The 23,400-nt window shown below is 47.3% G+C and overlaps 5 protein-coding genes across 5 annotated transcripts in view; 3 read left to right on the forward strand and 2 right to left on the reverse strand.

Moving 5' to 3' along the window:
- Positions 1 to 1,275: 1,275 nt before the first annotated feature.
- On the forward strand, positions 1,276 to 1,989 carry LOC121599067 (protein obstructor-E-like). Its single transcript, XM_041926567.1, has one exon. The coding sequence runs from the start codon at positions 1,276 to 1,278 to the stop codon at positions 1,987 to 1,989; it is 714 nt and encodes a 237-aa protein (XP_041782501.1).
- An 88-nt stretch (positions 1,990 to 2,077) lies between these two features.
- Positions 2,078 to 3,969, forward strand: LOC121598949. Its single transcript, XM_041926329.1, has 2 exons — positions 2,078 to 3,267; positions 3,417 to 3,969. The coding sequence occupies exon 1, from the start codon at positions 2,078 to 2,080 to the stop codon at positions 2,972 to 2,974; it is 897 nt and encodes a 298-aa protein (XP_041782263.1). The 3' UTR covers positions 2,975 to 3,267; positions 3,417 to 3,969.
- Positions 3,970 to 4,005: 36 nt separating this feature from the next.
- LOC121598947 lies at positions 4,006 to 7,728 on the reverse strand. The gene has a single exon (XM_041926327.1). It carries the CDS (start codon positions 7,676 to 7,678, stop codon positions 4,133 to 4,135), a length of 3,546 nt encoding a protein of 1,181 aa, XP_041782261.1. The 5' UTR covers positions 7,679 to 7,728; the 3' UTR covers positions 4,006 to 4,132.
- A 1,017-nt stretch (positions 7,729 to 8,745) lies between these two features.
- On the reverse strand, positions 8,746 to 11,884 carry LOC121598948 (multiple epidermal growth factor-like domains protein 11). The gene has a single exon (XM_041926328.1). The coding sequence runs from the start codon at positions 11,823 to 11,825 to the stop codon at positions 8,808 to 8,810; it is 3,018 nt and encodes a 1,005-aa protein (XP_041782262.1). The 5' UTR covers positions 11,826 to 11,884; the 3' UTR covers positions 8,746 to 8,807.
- Positions 11,885 to 14,240: 2,356 nt separating this feature from the next.
- Positions 14,241 to 23,400, forward strand: part of LOC121599289 (MOXD1 homolog 2-like) — a 79,234-nt gene continuing 70,074 nt past the window's right edge. The window contains exons 1-2 of the mRNA XM_041926998.1: positions 14,241 to 14,358; positions 15,183 to 15,613. The gene's annotated coding sequence lies outside the window, so the exon portion shown is untranslated. The remainder of the gene's footprint in view (positions 14,359 to 15,182; positions 15,614 to 23,400) is intronic.

The raw sequence follows: 23,400 nt of genomic DNA on the forward strand, positions 1-23,400 counted from the left end.
TTATCAGTTCATGAGCGGGGTCCAGGAATGGGGTTCATTATTGATTCCTGGACCGGTAAGAGTTCATGGTTCCGAATGAATTCATTATCAGTTCCTGAACTGAAAAGGGTTCAACAGCGATTTCAGGGATGGGTTAGGTGTATGATCAGTTCCATGATCCGTATGGATTCAGTAACAGTTCTTGGAATGGCATGGGCTTATGAGCTGTTCCAAAATCGGTATAGGTACAATATGAGCTCCAGAACCGGTATGGAATTGTGATCGGGTCTTAGAATAATATGGTTTCAATATTGGTTTTAAGAACCGATATATGTTCTGCATCAGGTCCAGGACCAGCATAAGATAAAGAACATTTCTGAACCAGTACAACCAGGAACTCCATTAGTTTCCGGACAGATATCAGGTTCAATGTACTTTTAATGCGTCGTCATCAGTTCCACGCTTGAATTGTGTTTCGAGACCAATAATTTCGGCGTAAACCTTACAATGAAGAAAACCCTTTAAATTACGTTTCACTGTCCTGCAACCGAGTCTAATTATAATAAACTACACTACTAGACTGCTGCTGGGCATAACTCGCCATGGTATCAACTGATATGTATCTTTATCGTGAACTGTGTTGACCTCCTTCCATGGACCAAAAGGCTTACAGAACGGATTAAAAAAAAGATCCGAATACTTTTTATCTTTTATTTTTCAAAACATTTAAACTACTGCTGTAGCAAAGAAACGTCTCAATGAATCGCGGAGTATTTTATCGGAGATGATGGCTTAGTTATACATGTGAAGTTTACAATTGTTTTGAAGCATACATATAACAACACGAGATGAAGTTGAGTTTGAAATTACTATTTAGCTGTATCCAAAGCTTACTGAAATAGATTCTGTCACACTCTTTGCAAATATCTTAACTTTCTAAAATAGCTTTAGCTATAGCTAATATCATCTGCAATCTTCCAGCCAATCTTTGTAAAGAACCCGCTCCCAACCCAATCCCAATTCAATGAAAGACGGCACCCAACAACAACAACACGCCCAGTTCGTCTTTATCTATTTTTATCACCCTGAAAACCCTTTAATAAGCATTCCTGCGAAGCTAAGTGTAGATCGTTTCCCGGAAAACATACACCAGACTAACACTGTATCCAATGCACCTATCATAGATCGCTTATCACACCTGATGTCAACTTAAAAGCAGCTATCCTACTACCTTATCTCCACACTACTAGTTTACGTGTCGATACGATCGTGCAGTGAAAACCTGCTCTTCCCGCAATGGCTCTTCAACAAGTCCTGGTCGTTGCATTGCTGTTTGCTGCTACTCTTTGGAGTGTACCTGCCGAAGGGGTGGATCTAAACAAACTGTGTGAAGGTGTCCGATTTGGCACCTTTGCCCATCCCGACGATTGCCGACAGTACGTAATGTGCGTTCTCTGGAACCCGGTTGTGCTATCCTGTCCCGGCGGGTACGTCTTCCAACCGGAGGTACAGTTTTGTGTTCAAGAATCGCAGTATCAGTGCAATACTGAGGTAACATCCGGTCCAGAGGAGACAACTACTACCTCCACTACACCGGAACCAACCACTTCCGTGCCCGAGTGTGTGCACCGTCCATCGTGGGAATCATTCTTCTGTGACAGTGCACGCCGTGCGCTCGTGGCAAACCCGATGAACTGTACCCAGTACATCCGCTGTCAGCTGGAGGTCCCGGCGAATCAGCATTGCCCTGCCGGAACCGTCTTCAACGACCTCTATCAGGACTGTTTTCCTAGAGAGCACGAGACGTGCACGTTGGCCAGCGTTCGGGAGGATTACTGTGTCAGCCGTGCCGACGGTAGCTATGCCCATCCGTTCCTGTGCAATCGCTTCGTCACGTGCGTCCAGCAGCAGCTACGGCTCGAATCGTGCCCACCGTTCTTCGTGTTCAGCCCAACGGTAGCGCACTGTGTGAAGGGAAGTGCCGTCGACTGCTCGAGTCTGTTGAATTAGTGATAAGTGAGCGTATTTAAAATAAAGTGCACGCGTTCGATGGCATGTGCAGTCGAAGAGAATGTAGGATGTATTATTATTTTTTATCATGAACTCAAATCCACTCACGCAGAAAGGCATTGCACGCTTAAAAAGGTGGTCACTATTGAAGGTTCTGATCAGTAATCAATTAGCCTTCGAGATGATTGCTTTCTACAGTGTTCTGCTGTTCGCGGCTTGCTCATCTGTTGCTTCAAGCAGTCCACCCGAGTCTTGCGTGGTTGAGAATGAACTCACCTCAAATCCCTCGACCTGCAATCAGTACTACCGCTGTCTGAGTGGAGAACGGATCCTGTTCAGCTGTACAGAGGGCAAAGTGTTCAATCCCTCCACCAAACGGTGCGTTACATCCGACCTCTACCCGTGCGATGAGACACAACCGGAGATCACAACAGCGGAACCATCGTTGCTCTGTCTTCCCAACCCAAATGGGATCGTTCCACACCCGTCCGATTGTGATAAGTACATCGTTTGCAGTGGAGGTTTGCAAACAGTGCAGTCCTGTGGATATCGGGAGAATTTTTCCTGGAAAAAGTTAGGTTGTGGCGAAGACGTCTCCTGCAGTGAATACTTCAACGGTTACGCCAGAACGCTCGAATCAGTCGCGTGCAACCGACAATCACTCCCGCTGGCCGAACATCCTTACGAAGCTGGCACGTACATTGACTGTGGCGCTCAGGAGTCTGTCAGCTGTGCTGAAGGTACAATCTTTCGCTGGAACTATCAGCGCTGTCTACCGGGCCAGGTGGCAACGAACGAGTTGCAGAGTGCCGCACCTAATTGTGGCGCCTTTGGCAAAAGCGCACATCCTTATCTCTGCGAGAAGTACTTCAAGTGCGTCTTCTGGATCTCTTCACTAGAAAATTGCCCCGCGGATATGATCTACAGTGCAGAGAGCAGTGAGTGTGTTCCGGGTAACTTCCAAACGTGTACCATCAATCCGTGAAGTTCACCTAACAAATAAAAGAAAGAAGTGCATACACAACTAAGGTAACGTCATTGCAAGGGCGGGTTTGTTTATCGCATTCGTTACTACTACTGTTCCGATAAGATAACATCTTCCGAAACTGCAGCTGTACCTTATCGTGGCGTGGTTTCTAGTGCATATCACAAATACTATGGAAGTGGTTGTGTTGTTATCAGAGAGTGTAGCAGAGTATGACCATTAGCAGCACTTTCAATGCCAGTGTCATATAGGGTGTAGTGGTCATCGTGTCCGTATAGGCTAAGACTTCAGAGGTACGGTTGTCACATTTGCTTGTTTCTTCACGACTAGAAAAGAAAATTCACCAAATTCAAAATGCAAATTAGTTAAGCTTTTCTTACTTAACCGCATTGATTTCATACTTCGATGACTCTATATTGATCGATCTTCGAAATCCAAACAGCTGCAACACGGCACCACGACGACCTTCTGGCACATTTAACCGTTCGATGTAGCTTTCTCCCTGTACTTCAAGATGGAACAGACACAGCGAAATAGCGACGACGGTCAACCACGGTGACAGCTTCATTTCGCATGACTTACTGAGGTATTTATTCAACCGTACGATCAAGCAGCGAATTCTCTCCGAAACCGGCGCAAACGGATAAGCGGTTTATCAGTTTGTCGCAGTAACGATAAGAACTGGAGGGACGCAACAAGCGAGATAAGAATGCGTTTATTGATTTATGTTGCTTCAACCCCTTTACAGTGGTATTAATATTTTTTTGACCACACGGTGCCGCGAATAATACCAAAACAGCTTGATGGTAATTGTCTCTTCCATAATAATGATAGTAGACAAGCGCTTGGCTTTCTTTTTTTTTTGTATTATAAAAACATATGTTGGTTTGAAGATGTTAAAATGAAATAAAAAGAGTCAGAATTTCCTAGTTTTTTTCGTAGATAATTCAACATTTTTAGAGCTAATAGCACCTTGAAGATCGAAAGCGAAGCGAGCAGAGCTTAATAAATGATTTTTGAAACATTCATTGTGTTGCTTGCGATATGAAAGATTTTATTGATATATTTCTAAACTTCAGAATCAAGTTATTCCCGAAAATACAGCCCAAACCAACGTAATGTTGTTTTGGAGTAAAAATCTCGTTCTTCTTTCCCTATTTACAGCGGAATGCACGATTTCTGATTACCCGCTGCACAGCCTCGAATAGCACCAACAAAAATTTGATCCTTTGGACAGGAACGAATCTCTGTGGCTCCGCTTGTACAATGAATAAACATATAACACAACAGTGGATGCGTGTAGTTTCCATCGGGACGACCCTCGCATACGGAAATGATCGGTGGCTCAGTAGTGACCGGTGCCAACGAGCAGTCATCAGCATTGCCTGCCGCACAGACCAGGAACTCCGGATGTAAGATCTCACCCTCCGGACAGCGGAAAGCGGCCGTAGTGCCCGATGTGCACAGCAGGAACAGCGCACAACCCTCCGGATGAGGTATCACTCCATCGGGACGTCCTGCACACGAATAATCAAGGAACGTGCACGTATCACCATTGCCAGCTACACAGGATTGTGTCGTTGCGCGGAAGATGGTTCCAGGACGACAAGTCTCGAGCGTTGGTTGCGAATTTCGACAGCGCAAGTACTGTGTACAATTGTTCGGATGTGGATAAACGCGTCCATCTGGCCGTCCCATACACATTTTCTCTACTGGATCGAACACACAAGAGGTAGGATTCCCCGGCACACATAACTGCGCGTCAGGGCGTAGAATCTCTCCGCCAGGGCACGAGTGAACCGATGCTACACCTTGCTGGCATTGAATGAAATGACCACAGAGACTTTGATGCTCGATCACCCATCCATCTGGGCGACCTTGACACACTCCATCGAGAAACTGGCAGGTTGCTGTATTGCCCGGTCGGCAAGTTCTAGATGAACCGTGTAGAATCTCACCAGCAGGACAATCTTTTACGATACTCTGCCCATCGCTGCACTGCACAAACCGTGAGCAATCGTTGGGATGAGGATAAATTGCGTTGCTGATCTTATTGTGGCACATCGTTTCGACGGGATTGAATTGGCAGGAGGTTACATTTCCCGGGGCACAGATCTGCGCCTGTTCGTTCAAGATCTCGCCTGGAGGGCAACGAAGAGGAGCTGCCTGCTGGGACACACATAAGATGTAAAGATCACACTCGTTGGGATGTGTAAGAATCGATCCATCGGACTGCCCAACACACATTCCATCATTCCGTGTGCATGTTGCTGTATTGCCAACAACGCAACCTCCAAGGCTGGGCTCGAAGACGGTCCCTGGAGCACACTGCTGGTAGACTGCCAAGTTGGAGGAGCAATGGATGTAAGCTGTACAGGTGTTCGGATGAGCAATCACGCTTTCCGGTCGTCCAACGCAAATATTTTCAAACCGCTCGCAAGTAGCCTCATTGCCGGGCATACAGGAGCGTGCTTTAGCACTGTACACACTGCCAGCCGGGCAACTCTGGACGACACCGTTCTGTCCCTGGCATGCTACGAACGACGAACATTCCGTTGGATGCGGGAAGCGAATGTGATCAGCCTGCCCCAAGCACATGCGATCGATGGGTGCGTACTCACAAGTTGTTAGATTGCCAGGAACACAGAACTGTACATCCGGACGAAGAATCTCCCCAACGGGGCAAGGATTTATGGTTATAGCACCACCCTGACACCGCACGAAATGTTCACAGAGACTTGGATGCTTCAAGATTACGCCATCCGTTTGATTTTGACACACGTTTTCCATCACCTCACAGGTGTTGGTGTCTCCCGGGCGACAGGTCATACTTGAATGGTGCAGAACATGCCCTGCGGGACACACTTGCACGTTGGGCTGCTCGCCTGCACAGCGAACAAACTGCGTGCAATCACTCGGATGAGGGTAAACCGATCCGTACGGCCGGTTTCTGCACATCGTTTCTACGGGATGTACCTGGCAGGTGTTCAGATCTCCCGGGGTGCAAAGCAATGTAGTAGAGTTAAATATTTCCCCCGCTGGACAAGACCTCAAGGTTGGTTGTTGCATCATACACACCACGATAAGATTGCATTCGCTTGGATGGCCCACAAGGGTATGATCTGCGTGATCAGTACAGATAGTTTTTGCCTCGGTGCAAGTTTCCGTGTTGCCCACCACACAACCACTCAGCCCCTGCTTGAAGATCATGCCCGGACCGCACTGCTCGAACACGGCCTGCCCGGACGTACAGTAAACGAACGCGCTACACGTTGTTGGGTGCGGTATGATACCATCGGGGCGCCCGGAACAGATGCTATCGAATCGCTCGCACGTGTCATCGTTTCCTGGAACACAGGCACGTGTTGAAGCGTGATACACACTTTCCTTCGGACAGGATTGCACAAGAGTTTCGCCTCTAAAACACGCCACAAACTGTGTGCACTCGGTTGGATGCGGGAAGCTTACGGAATCAATCTGTCCCACACACATCCGATCGATGGGATCAAACTCACAGGTAAGTTGATTGCCTGGAACACAGAACTGTGCATCGGGGCGCAGGATCTCACCATTAGGACACGGCTGAACGGTTACGGTTCCACCTTGACACCAAATAAACAGTGAGCAAACACTCGGATGTTCCAGCACAGAGAAATCGGCTTGGCCTTCACACACGTCAACGATCAATTCGCAAGTATTGGTATTGCCCACTCGGCAAGATCCACTCGGTGCGTGAAAAATCTGCCCCGCCGGGCAGAAAGTCGTTACCCCTTGACTGGTGATGCAGCTTACAAACTGCGTGCAGCTATTCGGATGAGGATAGATCGCACCTACGCTCGCGTTCTGGCACATCGTCTCGACTGGTTGAAACTGGCAGGTGTCTGCATTGCCCGGGACACAGAACTGGGCCTGTACGTTTAATATTTCTCCCGATGGGCAAGGATTTGCCACTTCCTGTCCTCCTTGACAGAGGATGAAAAGATCACACTCATTCGGATGAGCAAGTACCGTTCCATCGGCCCTATCTCTACAGACGTTGTCAGCGCGAACGCAAGTTTCCGTATTGCCTGCAACACACCTTTCCAGCGTCTGGTCAAACACTTCTCCCCTTGAACACTCACTGATCGTTGTCTGGCCATTGTTACACTCTAAAAAGCTTGTGCAGTCTGTTGGATGAGGCACCACTCCATCTGGACGGTTTTGACAGGATATCTCCAACTCCAACAGCTCACAGGTGTCCCAATTGCCGGGTAGGCAAGCCCCTTCTCCCTGTGACCATATCTCACCCATCGGGCACGAGTAGCGATTGGCACTGCCTAGTGAACAGAACACAAACTCCCAGCATACCGCTGGATGGGCGTAGAACGCGTACGAAACACCCGAACAGAACTGATCCCAATCGGGCTCGGTACGCTCCGGACACTGTTCGCGATCGCCAGGAATGCAGCGAAGCATGGCACGATCAAACACAAACCCTTCCGCACACTGGTAAGCAGTCGACTGTTCGAATGTGCACGTAATGAATACGTAGCACAGAGCAGGATCCGGATGCGGGAGGATACCGGCATTTACACCAACACAAATCGATTCGATCGAATGATCATTTTTAGCGACGGAATAGGCTAGCTTTTCGTCCGGTTTTACTGGTAGTACGAGCGCAAGCAGCACTAGAGCCACAACTTCAAATCTGGACTTTCTTCTCATTGCAACCGAGTGATGTCTTCACGCTACTGAAGCTGTTCACGTATGTGCAGTGGCAATTAAATGTAAATTGAGTTGCCATCTCATTGCGTTATCTGTCGCGCACTGCCGGAATTGAATGCAGTGCGTATCGGAACCATCGATCGTAGACCCCATCGGTATGATTGAGATCGAACAGCGATGTAAAGTGATGATAGCAGAAGTGGATAAAAATCAGCACCATTGTAGTGCAGAGTAGTCTTGTAGCGTAGATAGGAAGCAATCAGGTAACTAATATTTTATTTAAAGTGTGAGGGATATTGTGGGAGAAGGTAGTCGTGGAGCGTTTCAAGAAAAGATAGTATTTTTTCTATGCAATATTGCAATACAAAGTATTGCCTTGGTGCTGAGGGTGTACGATAATGAAATTGTTGGACTGGTGGTAGAGATTATTATCAGGTATCAAGTTTTAATGTCTTTGAGTTCAGCCTTGTGATAAAATGTGATCTACCATTTGATCTTCTCAATGTAAAATATACCGACTGTCTTCAGGCTATAGGACTTCCTTCCGCGTATGACCATACTTCTCAGTAGGTTATCGCAATACTTTGAGTTCAGTATTAGCCTGACCATTTTTGATGCGACTCGTAGGTTATAGATAACCAAGAGATACTACGATGTTGATATTACAGTGCCTATAAGATTATAGCCTTAAGATATATTGATAACGATGTATTTCTGTTTGCTGGACATGGACGTAAGAAATGAGCCCAATGATCGTGATATCAGATCTGGAATGAATTTTGTTTGAAGGTCTCCCATTGTAGCGCAAACAACAAGGTTTATCAAAGAGTTGATAACAACTATATTCTGTGAAATAGACGTAAGTAGACGACTGTATTGTAGGACTAATCTGGTTGATTTGTTAACGAATCTATTGAAGATGTTTATTGTCTCTTAATCTATTTTGGCTTTACTTTCTCGATAAGAGCCTGAAAAAAGGGTTCTCTTTTTTGTCATCCCGTCACTAAAACCAGTTTATCAGCTATTCGCAATAATGATAAGAAATGATTGCCAAAATTCGTCAACAATTAGCAGTCGTTTATGTTTTTATGTATGTATTTCAACAACATATGCCCTTGAACCCTCTAATTTACAGTGGAATGCACGTTTCCTGATTGCCCGGCGCACAGTCTCGAATAGCGCCGACAAAGATCTGATTTGGTGGACAGGAAAGAATCTCCGTATCACCATTTGTGCAACGGATAAACAAATAGCACAGCAGTGGATGCGTGTAGTTTCCATCGGGACGACCCTCGCATACGGAAATGATCGGTGGCTCAGTAGTGACCGGTGCCAACGAGCAGTCATCGGCATTGCCTGCCGCACAGACCAGGAACTCCGGATGTAAGATCTCACCCTCCGGACAGCGGAAAGCGGCCGTAGTGCCCGATGTGCACAGCAGGAACAGCGCACAACCCTCGGGATGCGGTATCACTCCATCGGGACGGCCAACGCACGTACCGTCAAGGAACGTGCACGTATCACCATTGCCAGCTACGCAGGATTGTGTCGTTGCGCGGAAGATGGTTCCAGGTCGGCAGGACGTTACAACTGCTTGCGAGTTTTGACAGCTAATGTACAACTGGCAGTTGGTCGGATGGGGATAGATGATGCCATCCGGTCGCCCAAGGCACATACGCTCCACGGGCTCGAAGCCGCAGGTTGACGGATCTCCCGGCACGCAGAACTGAGCATCGGGACGCAATATTTCACCAGGTGGGCAAGGATTAACCGACACCGTGCCTCCCTGACATATTATGAAATGACCGCAAAGGTTCGGATGCTCGATCACCCAGCCATCGGGACGGTTCGAGCACACTCCATCAAGGAACTCGCAGGTGGCTGTATTGCCCGGACGGCACGATTGGGTCGGTGCGTGAAGAATCTGCCCGGCCGGACAGTCCGCCACCGTTGCCTGCCCACCGTTGCACACGACAAAGCGGGAACACTCACTCGGATGTGGATAGATCGCACCGTCTGCCATGTTTTGGCACATTGTCTCGACGGGGTCGAACTGGCAGGTGTTCGCATTGCCCGGGGCACAGAACTGCGCCTGTACGTTCAAGATCTCGCCGGGTGGACAGCGAAGAGGAGCAGCCTGTTGCGATACGCAGAGGATGTAAAGATCACACTCGTTGGGATGTGCAAGAATCGCTCCGTCCGGTTGTCCCACACAGAGCCCGTCTACTCGAGTGCATGTTGCTGTATTGCCAACAACGCAACCACCGAGCTGCTCGATGAAGATGGTGCCGGGTCCACACTGTTCGAACGTTGGCTGACCTCCAACACAATTGATGTACGCCGTACAAATCGTTGGATGTGGGTACGTGCCATCAGGTCGCCCAACACAGATATCGTTGAACCGCTCGCAGGTGTCCTGATTTCCTGGCACGCACGTGCGCGACGGAGCATTGTAGATGGTTCCAGCAGGGCACGTATTAACGACCGCGTTCTGTCCCTGGCATGCAATGAACTGTGCACACTGCGTTGGATGCGGGAAGCGAATGCTGTCACCCTGACCAATGCACATCAGATCGATCGGCACAAACTCGCACGTGTCCGCACTTCCCGGCACACAAAACTGTACGTCTGGGCGAAGAATCTCTCCCGCCGGACACGGATTAACGGTTGGTCTTCCTTCAGTGCACCAGATAAAGAAGTCACAGCGTTCGGGATGGGGCAGTACCTGCCCATCTGGCTGATTGGCACACACCCCAGTGAGCGGTGTGCAGGTATTTGCGTTTCCAGGGATGCAAGACTGCGCCGGTGCGCTGAAGATGTTGCCCGGCTCACACCCGTAATCGTTTGCCACGCCTGCCTGACACCAGATGAATCGCGCACAGTCGGTCGGGTGCGGTAAAAACAGACCTCCGTCACGTCCATCACACATCGTTTCGATGGGGAAGCGTTCGCAGGTGTTCGGGTTGCCCGGCACACAGAACTGTGCATCGACACGCAGGATCTCCCCCGGTGGGCATGGGTTCACCTCCGCATTGCCTCCCCGACAGATGATGAACATTCCACAGCGCAGCGGATGCTCCAGAATAGTGCCATCGGGATGCATCGTACAGAGGCCCTCGGTCACGAGACACGTGTCACGATCGCCCACACTGCAGACACCGGTTTGTGGATTGAAGATCGTGCCCGCCGGACAGGACATTACGGTGGAGACGCCGTTCAGGCAGGAAAGGAACAGCTCGCAAGACGTTGGATGTGGCACAACACCGGGCGGTCGTCCAACGCAAGCCGTCTCGACCGGGCTGAACTCGCACGTATCACGATTGCCCGGCACACAGAAACGAATGTCCGGGCGGAAGATCTCGTTCGGTGGGCAGATCAGCACCGACGCTTCGCCGAGTGAGCAAAACACGAACAGATGGCACTCGTTCGGATGCGGGCGAAGATCGTTTGCAACGCCACGGCATATGTCTCCTCTCGATTCACACGTCTCGGTATTGCCTACAATACAGCGACCAACCGTCTGGTCGAACACTTCACCACGCAGACACTCCAGCACTGTCGCACCGCCACCCGTACACTGCAAGAACCGCGTACAGTCCGTCGGGTGAGGCACCAAACCATCGGGACGACCTTGGCAGACGTTCCCAATGTCATACACTTCACAGGTGTCTCTATTGCCGGGTAGACACGCTCCGTCCTCCTGCGACCAGATCTCACCGACCGGGCACGTGTAGCGATTGACCGTGCCGAGCGAACAGAACACAAACTCCCAGCACACGTTCGGATCAGCAAAGAATGCGTACGAATAGGCAGCACACTGCTCGTACCAGTTGGGATCATTCCGTTCCGCGCACTGCTCTCGGTCACCTGGAATGCAACGAAGCGAGGACGGATCAAACACCAGTCCAGCGGCACACTGGTACACTATCGGCTGCTCGAACGTGCACGAGACGTAAACGTGGCAAAGGGTTGGATCGGGATGTGGGAAGATCCCGGCGTTCACACCTGTACAAACCGATTCGACGGAGGCCGGGCTAGCAGGATACTGGATGAGCTGACCGGCACTGCGACCAGGTAGCTGTACCAGTAGTAACAGGAGGAAGCCCACCCCGGCAAGGCCTCCCTTGAACGGTAATGTTTCTTTCATTGCAACAAACCACGATGCAGGTGTGTTGTCTTAGCGACACTGAAGTCGTGGTCTGCTGCGAGGTGGTCATTTATTTCTCTTCCTGTGGTCTAGACGTCCAGTCTGATGCTCTGGCTATCTGCCGCCAATTGGTAATAATTCGCCCTCCCCTCGTCCTCTTTAATGTCGTTGATAATGCTTACGTTTTACGAGCTTATCAATTCAACGCCGGAACTGAGATAAACACTGAGGGAGGAGGGATGGTTTTTAAAAGAAAAACAATCTTTTTTTGGCAGATAGGTGAGAATGGGGTAATAAGGACAGCATAAAGCATTAGATTTAAAATAATTTAATATACATAAGAGACAGAAGAACAACGAGTTTCGGAGAAGTATCTAAGTCACAATAAAAGCACTTCTGCAATATCTAAATGAAATAATGTTCTAATAGCATTGAACACCATTACACTAAAACCAGTACATTAAGAAGGATAGATATTGCTACTGGAACAGCATGATTTGAACATTTAAAGAGTTCCTCGAAGATGTCAGCTGTACTGCTATAATAACACGTGTTACACGGACTTGACTTGTTTCAATGATACACCAATGTCAATGTGTTTCCTAGTCTTGTCGCAACTATATACACCACACTGCGAATAACTCCACCTGATACAGGGTTTTCCAGGAGTTCTCATAGTTGTAGGACACTTCCTTGACTCTTTCCTAAGTGAAGTGAACTTTATATGATGGAAATTGGACTCTATGGCATCCTTTTTGGACAGAATTCTTGGAAATTCCTATTAGATTTGTCCAACAAGGATGCTATAGAGTCCAAATCCCATTACATTAAGTTCATTCCACGTAAGAAGGAGTCAATAAAGTGTCCCACAGCTATGAGAACTCCTGGAAAAGCTTGTAATTTTAATCATAATAACGATGGCATTTAAAAAATACACTTTTTTCGGTGGGCTGTAGAGCAAAAAAACATTAAGTGAGAAAATGAACATCCTTTGAAATAGAATTATTTTAGTTTACTTGCAATATTTAATGTACGCCTTTGCAAACTACCATTCGTTATCTGGAGTTATCCGGAATTTTCGACATAGTGGATCTACCTCGATTTGAAATTATTCCTCCTTAGTTTTCACGACAAAACTTTTGATGTAGAGCTTTTGCATCATTTTGGACCATACAATTCGGATAGGACACAGCTGATGGACGTTGAGCCGGTTTCGCGTACTTCGGTGTCATACTCATGAAATGACCGTTTTGAGTTTTGGCATCATAGCTTGCCACTGCGAAGCCAGTGGACGAGAGTTCTGCTTCCTGATATGTTTGTTCATGCTTCCGCGGTACTATTTCATTGTTGGGTTGATTGTAACGACCTCCCGGCCAAGCTAACGCATCGATGTAACACCTCTTCCCTCAATCTTCATTTTGAACATTATTACGAGCTAGCTGGCGCTCAGGGACGTCGGCCATTCGGAACTGGGCTTTATTCGAATGGTCGGCTTGTTATAAAATAGTTTTAAGATATTCTTAACAGGCTTATAGGACGTCCACAAACTGTCATACGGTGTCCGTTTTAGACACCACAGGGTGCAGAGCCCTTTGATCGCGCTTATTTCTAAACAAAGTAGCTTTACTTTTTTGGCCATCATGGTTATAGTTTGACTGACAGGGGTATCTATTTTTTTCTACTGACTCATGAGATACTATTATTGAAAGTGCAATTTGCAATGTAGAGGTATGGAATAAATCATCAAAGTAAATAGCAATACCTACAAGAATTCTTTGCATTCAGAGGACATATTATATTGGTAGAAATGTTCTGATATCGAGAATATATCACACGAATTGCTATGCATATAGGCGAAAGCAAACTCTCAAACCCAATCCTCCTACATCTGCTGCAACATTCAAGCACATATTACAACGCAACAACACGCAGCAAACACATTGTTGCACAGCCAACGAAAAACCAAGAGAGGGGATAAGTCCTTTGCCATAAAGCTCAGGACATGGTAAGCAGTTTCCCTCGGCCGGTCGACCATTTATAGCACGCAGTGTGTTCATTTTCCTGTCCTCATTTTTCTCGGCATGAACCCACGGCCAAACACTCTCTCTCTCCCAGCACGGCCAATCTAGGGTGGGATTCTGGAGTGCGAATCGTTCTCCCAAGGGGATGCTCGCGCGAGAGAGAGCACGCTCCGAGCGCAACGGGAAGCCGACGACACGTCCGAAATCTCCGAACCGGCCGACAACCGAACCGACCGAACGGCCAAAAATTCGGTCTCAACAGCCACCGACCGGGAAAAACAGCCGGAACCCTCCACGTTCACGTCTATGTGTATATATGTGTTTGTGTGTGTGTGTTTGTAGGGTTCGGCCAGAGAAAGAAAAAAAGCAGAGCATCCGCACTCGAACGGCTGCCGGAGAGGATTTAGTACGGTCGTGACGTTCGCTCGTGACGCGCTGTGTAAGTGCGCGAGTGCGTAACAACGGAGGAAAAGAAAAAGGGAAAAATTCGCGCCGCGATCTGGGTTGCATGAGTGAGTGTGTGTGTGTGCGTGCGTGTGGCTGTGTATGTGAGTGTATGTAAACTAAGGTACAGCCAAGGGGTGCGAGAGGATAGTTTTAGTAGGGATGATGTGTGGCACGTGAAATTATAAGGGTGATTTTACAAAAGTGATGAACGAAACGAAAAATTGTGACTGCTGTCCAGTGTTTCGTGCGAAAATGAGTTTGTGCCACGAATTCTTGAATTAGGAACCGAGAATTGCAGGATATCTAGCAGATTTTGAAGTATTTCGTCATTATTTAGACATCGTTTTCCGTGACATCCGTTCCCAACCTACGCGAAAGGATAATCGGTAACTATTGGTGATAGTGTGAGCGCGACAGAAGCCCAGTAACACACGTGAGAGGAATCAAAAATAAACATACACACAAACAAGAATCGCACCAGCAGGGACTGCGTGCGCGGGAAGAAAATCGATAAATTTCACTCAAGGTTATTCACACTGGGCCGGGTGGGTTGTTCGTTGTGTGTGTGTGTGTGTGTGTGTGTGTGTGTCGCGTCCGTGCCAGTGTGGTAATTCCGGGCACAACAATCGAGGCTCTAGGACGCTGAGCACTCCCAGCGACAGCGAAAGGGTGGCTCGCGCAGATTCTCGCCAGTTGTCTGTCCACCCATTCCAAGGGAGGGTCGCTTCCGTGGCCCAGGGCTGGTCGCGGAAACAAAACCGGGACAATCCGGAATAAATTGAGCGTTCCGTTGCCGAATTGCATGCTTGTTTTGGGCCTGTGTCTTCGAGGGAAGAGACTCTGTGTGTCTGAGTCTGTGTATGTGGTTGTGTCTCCTTTTTTGAAGCAGAATTTACGTAAAGTAAACAAAAGAAGCAGACGAGAAAGCTAGCTGAACGTTAAAGTGCAAAAAAAAGCCAACTCGGCAGAGACGTAAAAGCCGGAAAAGTAGCGGTGAAAAGCGAGACGAGACAAATGGTCAAACCCTTGGCGCACGGCCTTCGCTACCGCAACGTTGGACGTTGACAGCACGGCGCGCGAGTCGAAGGCGAGTCATGAAAAATGTAAATTTCATTTCGAACCATCCATGAAACGGACCGTTTCCGGTGCGACCAAAGGAGACACCGAAGCTGGGCATTGCGATTGTGACAAACTGTGTCTGTCTGTGCGTGTTTGTGTGCTCCACCAGAAGAAAACCAGAAATCAGCAACCAAACCCAGCAGGCCATGAATCGGTGTGCCTCATTTGTTCGACGATGGTTTTCCAGCAGCGCTGGTGCAAGTAAGTTTTTCCCTCTTTTTGCTGTCACTCCTACTGTGTGTATGTGTGTGTGTTTGTACTATTATTCTCCTATTCCCGTTTTTTTTTCTTTTGCATTTTGCGCGCCTCCAAGCGACGAAAAGGCGGAAATTATTATTTTTCAGCTTTTGGGGGGAGAAAATCATTGCTGACAGCTGAACTGTCAGGTTTGCCGGGGGTTTTTGGTTTTGGGCTGAAATAGCAGCACATTGGGGAATGGCGCATGGAACGTTTAAATTTACGCCTGCTGGGAGCGTGCGGGCTGATGTTACTTGAGGAATGTTTGCCTTCGTAACTTCGAGCGTTCGGTTGGTGTCCTATTTCGGTGGATTTTAAACCAGTGCCGTAGACACTTTTCGTCTACAATCATTAAAGGAGAAATGCTGTCAGTTTTAAATAGGTCAGCGTGGTAAAGGTTGGAAACTTTACCACAAAACATATTTGTCCTGCTAGTTGAGTTGAGGCGCTAGACACTAGTTATGGGTGACTCCAAAGTTGAAGTTCCTGGAATAGACATTTAGCTGAGCAGCTTTTTTAAGGAACAATGCCTAAATAGTTGCTGGACAATCAATTCCAGTTCGGAATATATTATGTCACTTCTTTTGAACTTCTTAGAGCATGTCGATAGATGTCACAGTGTCATCGTATTGGAAGAAGTTTAGGACATTCAAAGATCCTGTGGCCTTTGAGAATGAACTCATAGGGTGGAAAATTGATATACAATGGAAAGCTGTGTATGATTTCATCTTCAACGACTTGTTATAAAAGCAAGTCCCAGACCGAAAAAAGTGATCCAATGTCAAACAAGATGTTTAATTGTACAAATATTTTGAATTCCGCTCCAAACCAAAGGAAAAAAGCATACAAGAGCAAGAATTATACGGTCACAAATCAGCAGAACTGCCACCTAGAAGCGGTTGCTCCAGCATGAAACCTCATAACAATCCACCCCCGGTGCTTTTGGCGCTTGGATCATTTTTCGTAAAATATGCAGACATCATTAAACATCAGCCAACGAAGAAGCGAAAGGCGGCAGTGCGGCCACCCTGGTAAGCGGGAGGGTTAGTGGGAGGAGTGTATCTGCTCACCCACCTGGAACCAAAGTGTGACCTTTTGCTTGCAATGGCACAATATTGTCATCATGTGAAGCCTGCTCTTCACCTGCCCCCACATTCCGTGGCTGGCCGAGTTGGAAGGGAAATCCAGGTCGACAGCTTGATGACGCCTACCGGAAGGTTGGTAAAATGCCGACCGCTCTCTCTTGCTCTCTCTCTGTCTCTCAGGTTCTTTCCCAGGGTGTAAAGCTCGGATCGGATCCTCGTTATCTTCGTTATCTTTGCACCCCTTGTGTCGGTGTGTGTGTGTATGCGTCTGGCTACGGTAAAGAGTGGAAGTGTTGGGAAGCTGCAGAAGGCTGCTCCAGTTTTTTTTTACGGTTCGTTATGTAACCCGGCCACACCGAACCGTGACAATCAAGACAACCTTTGGCAAACTTACTGCTGCCGGAGTTGCTGCTGCTGCTGTTAGGAAAATCGATAATCGATGAGCGGGTGAAGCCGCTTTTACAGAATGGCCCCTCCCATCCCCCCGGTAGGAGGGTTTCCCTGATCGATGTCATCAGCGGAGTAGCAGCGGCGACGTGTCGATGGAAGTTGGAATTTTCCGGCCGACAAAACTTTGTCCTGTGTTTGAGTTTCGCCGGTGCCGTGACGTCGTTCCGTAACGAGGGAATCATTATTGAGGTCAGTACTGTTCCGTTGTTTTCGCGAGGTTTTTTTTTGTGAGGGGGTGTTTCTATTTTCCCCCTATCACTTTCCTTTTGCGCGCGGAACAGACGGAACAAAACCCCGTTCGCCATCAACCATTTGCCTGGTTGGACCTGGTATTGATTTCAATTATTCACCAGTCCATCAAAAACCTTGATTAAACTTTTTCTCCTCCTCCTCGTCACCTTCTGCTGCACGGGTGCAGGACGGGTTTCGTCCGAAAGTACTGACACCGTCACTTTTGCCCGGCAACAAACTTCCCGCAAGAGATCCCCCAAGAAAGGAGCATTAAAAGCTCCACCGGGGCAGTGCGGCGGGGCCGGGCGAGCTGCGGGTGTTTTGGTTTGTTTCCCCGAGAGTTGTCTTTTTTATTTGCAGTCCCCAGCCGCGGTCTGGAACCTGGTCACCTGCGATGATGTCCTGCGAGCGTGGCGCTTGTCCAGACCGGTGGTTTTAGACGGTCGTACGTTGCTGCGGTCGTTCTAAATTTCCGTCGATTTAAAATTCATGAAAACAATGAACTATTCATTTGAGGGCTGAGCTACGGAATGTTCCGAACCCCCTTGTGTGTGTGTGACGTTTTATTGCCTTTTTGAACGCGAAGGGGGGGGGGAGAAAGGGCAGCAGTGAAATTGATTTTTCGGGTGAAGAAAAGGTCAACCCACGGTCGCTTCCCCAAAAAACCGAAAACACGAATAGGGCGGACCCGGGGCTTTGTTTTAGGGGGTAATAATTTCGGAACCTTCCCTGTTGGAACTCGTTCCCAGGGCCTGAAGTTGTTGGAGCTGGCAATAGTGCGCCCTCTGGTGGGCAAAGCGCTAATGAATCGTGCGTATACGATTGGAGCTGTACGCGGCCATTTGGTTTGACATTTGCTGCAACAACCGTGTTTGATTTTTGGTGATCCATTACGTGAACTCCAAAATGCCCCCTCTCATTCCCTTCCCACCCTTCTTTTACCCGACTCCTTCTTCGGTTCTGCTTTTAAAGGATCTTTACGGGCGTTTTTTGAATGTGTTTGCAATGGGTAAACTTCTAACGTTGTCGTTGTTTGTCTTTCGGATCCTTCCGGCCGAATGGACGACCGAACACGCGCACATTCGGGGTTGCTTTATTTTTCATGCCCTCATGCCCGTGAGCTTCCAAAGGGATGTGGAGGAGGAGGAGGAGGAGACCCCCGCTGCACAGCAGCACGAAAAAGCACAACCAGCAGCAGCCGGATCGTTTCGCTGAATGCCGCCGTACCGTGCCGCTCTTGTCGTGGATGGGAAATCGATGTAAAATCAGTAGCCGAGACGTTGTTTTTCCTGTTTCCCCCCCCCACCCCCTCCGCGGACCATCATACCGATGGGATGGGTTTCAAACACACACACACACACACACACACACACACACACACACACACACACACACACACACACACACACACACACAGAAAAAGGGATAAAGCAGCAAAACTTCGGTTCGTCATCTGTGTTTGGCGAGCGATTTACAAGCGTGTGCGTCTTGTAAGCGATCAATCGAATTGAATTTGAAGGCAAACACATGCCGGCGAAGAAATGGATAACGATGTAGGCTTCGTTGCCTTTATGAGGCCTTTTGTTGTGTCATCCAGCCGGGACGGCTTAAAGCTGTAATAAAGAGCTTAAAGTTTAGTTTAAAATACTGTTACAGCTTGCAAATGGGTGTGATACGGTGAGGAAATCAGATTTCTCTTGTAATGACAATGTATGTGTTATATTATTAATGTCAAACAGTGGGAGGTTTTGCTATCATTTTCACATATCATATCAATTATGGGGTTTGGTGAAAAGTATAGGTATTGATTATAAAAACAACTCCGATACAAAATACATCCATTTAAATTGAAACGTTCGGTGGTATGGCAAGGGGTGATTCAAATAAAAAAGTGCATTCATACTAAAGAGTAATACGTCTTTTATATCCAATATGCCAGATAAAAACATGTGCACTAATATCATTTCTACGTAAATCGACAAATTGAGCTTAATTGGTCTTGTGAACTCACAAAAGTCTCATTTTCCATGGTATGAAATCGCGGAATCGACTGATTTAATGAACAACAAGGGAACAATATGCTTTTGAACGATAAAGCCTTCCAGTATACAATAAGAGTGTTATAATGTTATAAGTAACATATAATTATTGGGTTTTGAAGCCTCAATTGATATCGATGCTCACTCAACAATCCATAAATGGTATGCAAATAAGCACCACACATTCCAAAGCTGCCTAAATGAGTTTTATCAAAAGACTGGAGTGGCATTACTTAAAATACAGACTTTTCCGAGTTACGCGGTTCTCAACCTACGCGGATTCGGAAACACGTGGTTTTTTTTTTAATTTGGGGCCCTTCACGATTCTAGTCAGCTTTTTGTATGGAATTTGATAGTTGGAGGCTGAAATCATGTAAACACTCCATACAAAACCACACAAAAAACTAGCCTGCAATTTTCAGTCTAGATTATTCTAGCCTCAAAGCTAGAATTAGGTTCGAGTACCTGCTCGAAAACACGGGTTTGTTTACATTTACTCCAAGGTGCATTAAAGAGATCTGGTGATGGAATCCTGAATCAAAGTGTATGTAGTCCAGGTGGTCTCATAGCATGCTTTTTATAACCAATTTTGAATATCACTTTTTGACAGAACGAGTGAAAACTTTTGCTCCAACGAGCTTTCTGGATGATTGACGAATACTCAAAACACTCTTAAAATCTTCATTCAGAAGCAGAAGCGATAAAAATCAGCCTTCTAAATTCATACACCTTGGGATAAGCTCACCTGTATATTATACCCACTTAGATAGTTGCTCGAAAACTGCTATCCAATCCAAACAGCTGACAGGCTGAAATTTCAGCCTACGAACTTAAAACGGAAAGGTTATATAGATTTGAAAAGTGCCTTATAGCCAGAATTATCCAAATTTTATACACAAACCATTTTACCAATGATTTATTCAGTGTATAAAAATGCCAAATTCAATTAAAATTGGCCAATCAAAAATTGTATTTTAGCTGAAAATGAGAAATTTTAATAATGTGAATGTCTCAGAAACGTACGCATATCTTATGATCTGACTGTAACTTTCTTTAATGCATCCTCAGTTGGGAAGGACGCCAAATCATACGAACTAATATTGCAGGTCCTTATTACAGCCCAGTTTTTGAATTTGACCTATAAATATCTCAATCTGTATCATAAGTAACAGAGATGGCTTTATAAATAATTGATGAGCAGTTTGCAAGTGTATGTACATCAAAAAAAGGTAAGAATGGGTTTATGGACCAATTCACCTACAGCTTTGCTTGGCGCTTAAAGGTAAAAGTACTGTTGGAATTATCAGTTATTCTTCATAAATTCGATAAAAATTAAATAATGTATTAGTAATAAATGAATCGAAAAACATCGTCGAAAACGGTTGCTTATTTCCTACCACTCTGTAAGCACATTTCGTGCCACATATCAATAAAACCAAACAACCAATCTCGCACCATCATACCTCAACATGTTACGCTATAAAAAAAAGCACACGCATTCCTCTGACACACATCACAATCAACGATTAAAGTGCTGCAAAATCTGCATGGTCTGCACACCTGCAGTGCACTCACCCAGTCGCTGCAGCGCGGATTTATGGCTGCTGTAACGATGAACCGCCGTCCTCGCTCAGATACGGCGCGCGAATGTTTGATTTTAATTTCCATGTGCAGCCGCATAATGCGCATTAAAATGATAATCACTGTATGGGCGCACAAACATATGCCCCGGGGGATCTCCTCCAGCCCGGTGACCCGGTGACCCCCAGCGGTGCAGCTTTAAGCGACCGACCTGGGGGCCGGCCACGGACGAAGGTTCAATCCATTACGTGACTTCATCTGCAATTCAGGTCAGGAGATTTATTGAGTGATTCGATCTTTCGAGCCCGTTTCAGCCCTGTCACTTGGTTGCGGTGCTGCTGGACAAAGGGAGTCTCTCGCGGGGGAGGAGGAGTCGGGATGACCACAATCTTGGTACGTTGGATCAATAATGTACTCTACGCCCATCCTCAACTACACAACCCAACAATGACCCGATGTTGTTGGCCGTTGACTTGTGCCATCTTGACGTGACTGCCCGAACATACACGCACGGTCCAGCTCATGACTTGAAATCCTTTAATTGATGTTAATCGCAACGCACAATATGGTGAAGCGAAGGGACGGCATAAGAATGGAACTCTGTGAACTGTGAAAAGCGATCGAAACATTAGCAAATCAATCAACGCGCACATCATTACGGAGTGATTATTGGAGGTTGGCGCGAGTGTTATTGTAGGCGCAGGCAGGCCGTCCCGCTGCTTGGACGTGAAGCTACATAATTAGCCCGTTCGAATATTGGCTTGCTTGCAAACGGGAAATCAGCGCTCCCTTAGGGCGACTACTACAACAAGTCATCGTATTATCATAAATAAATTAATTAAATCGCCTTGCCGCCCAAGCGACAGCGAGCCTTTCCCGCTTGTCCAGCGGTGTGTGGCAGTCGCGGCGATTTGCAATCCGTTTTCCGACAGCGACCTCAATATCCTTCGCATCCTCGTCGCAGCTGCAAATAATTGTTCCAACACACACGAGCACAGCGTAGCAGCGTGCTCGGGATGCCACCGTGGACAACGGCAATCCTGTGGAGTGAATTTTAAATTAATTATTTTGACAGAACACGCGTCAGATTGTCGTTTATTGTGATTCTGCTAGTGTTTTTTTGTAGAACATTTTCAATAATATTTATGTCACCAGTGTGTGTGGGGCGAGTGTGCCGGTCAGAGAGCATCGGATTGGAGCGACAACATTCACTACCGTCCCCCCCTCACGGGTCGTCTTCTCATATGAACGGAAGCACAGGAACACAAGTGGCCGTGTTTCGTGTCGTTGGATGAACCCAACACACCGGGAAACACACTCAATGTACCGATGTGCGGGATGGTGCAGTGTCGAGAGGGCATGTTCACGTGCCGAACCGTACAAAACCACCATGTTGGGATGAGCTGAGAGTGTGCCGTGTGCCGCCTGCAACATCGATGACCTACATCCGACATCCCGGGCCAACCAGCGGGTGGTCATGCGGCAGTGGCAGTGTCAATGGGCGCGTGGTGGCGGTACTTGCAAATTGAAAATAAGAACATTAAAGCAATGTTTACCTGCTGCTGCCCGGTGCAGCCGAATGATGAGGCAGGATGATGCAGGCCGATTCTCTGTGATGTCGTCAGGCACTTTCGCTTTGATGGTTTCGCCGGGATGTCCCCATCCAGGTTTCACTCCCTCAGCACGCTCACTCACTGCCGATTGAAGATAAGATGCGGTACCTATTGCCCTTGCAGGATTGTTTGCTACTGGAAATTGCATGGAAATGAGCGACTACTTTACCACTCGCTTCATGCTATATTCACATGCACACAGCACAGGATATGTTTGTTGCTGGAAGTCTGGAGAGAGAGAAAAAGGAAAGCAGCTCCCGATGGCGTGTCTGATGTAGCACGCTGAGCACGCTCTTATCGAGCGGCAGTAATCTGTAACATGCTGAGAGTCTATTAAAATTGTTATAAGGTTTTTATCCACGATTTCTAAGCATTTTAAATGCTTCTTCCCTCCCCGCAGCGAGTTGCCAACATCCTTTGCGAGGATTCTGCGAACCGCCACTAATCCATTAGATCATCTCTATTAAAATGCATCCGTTTTGGTGTTTGTAGTAACCGATGCACAAGTTAAGCACCGTCGAAGACACATCCCGCGTTTTCAAACTCCCCTGTGGCTAATCCCCGGGCTAATGCACCAACGACTGTGCACTGTGCATAATGCATATTCCTTCGCAAGTAGCCTTGAGCAGAGCGAAAGCTTTGCAAAGGGACATCACTTCGAGACTGTGCAACGCAGACGCAGGCGCTGAAAATGTTTTAATTTATGTTGGGAAGAGATTTAAATTAGAATATTATCGACCGTACACGGCAGC

This window comes from Anopheles merus, chromosome 3L (assembly GCF_017562075.2).
Source record: "Anopheles merus strain MAF chromosome 3L, AmerM5.1, whole genome shotgun sequence".
Taxonomy (NCBI): Eukaryota; Metazoa; Arthropoda; class Insecta; order Diptera; family Culicidae; genus Anopheles; species Anopheles merus.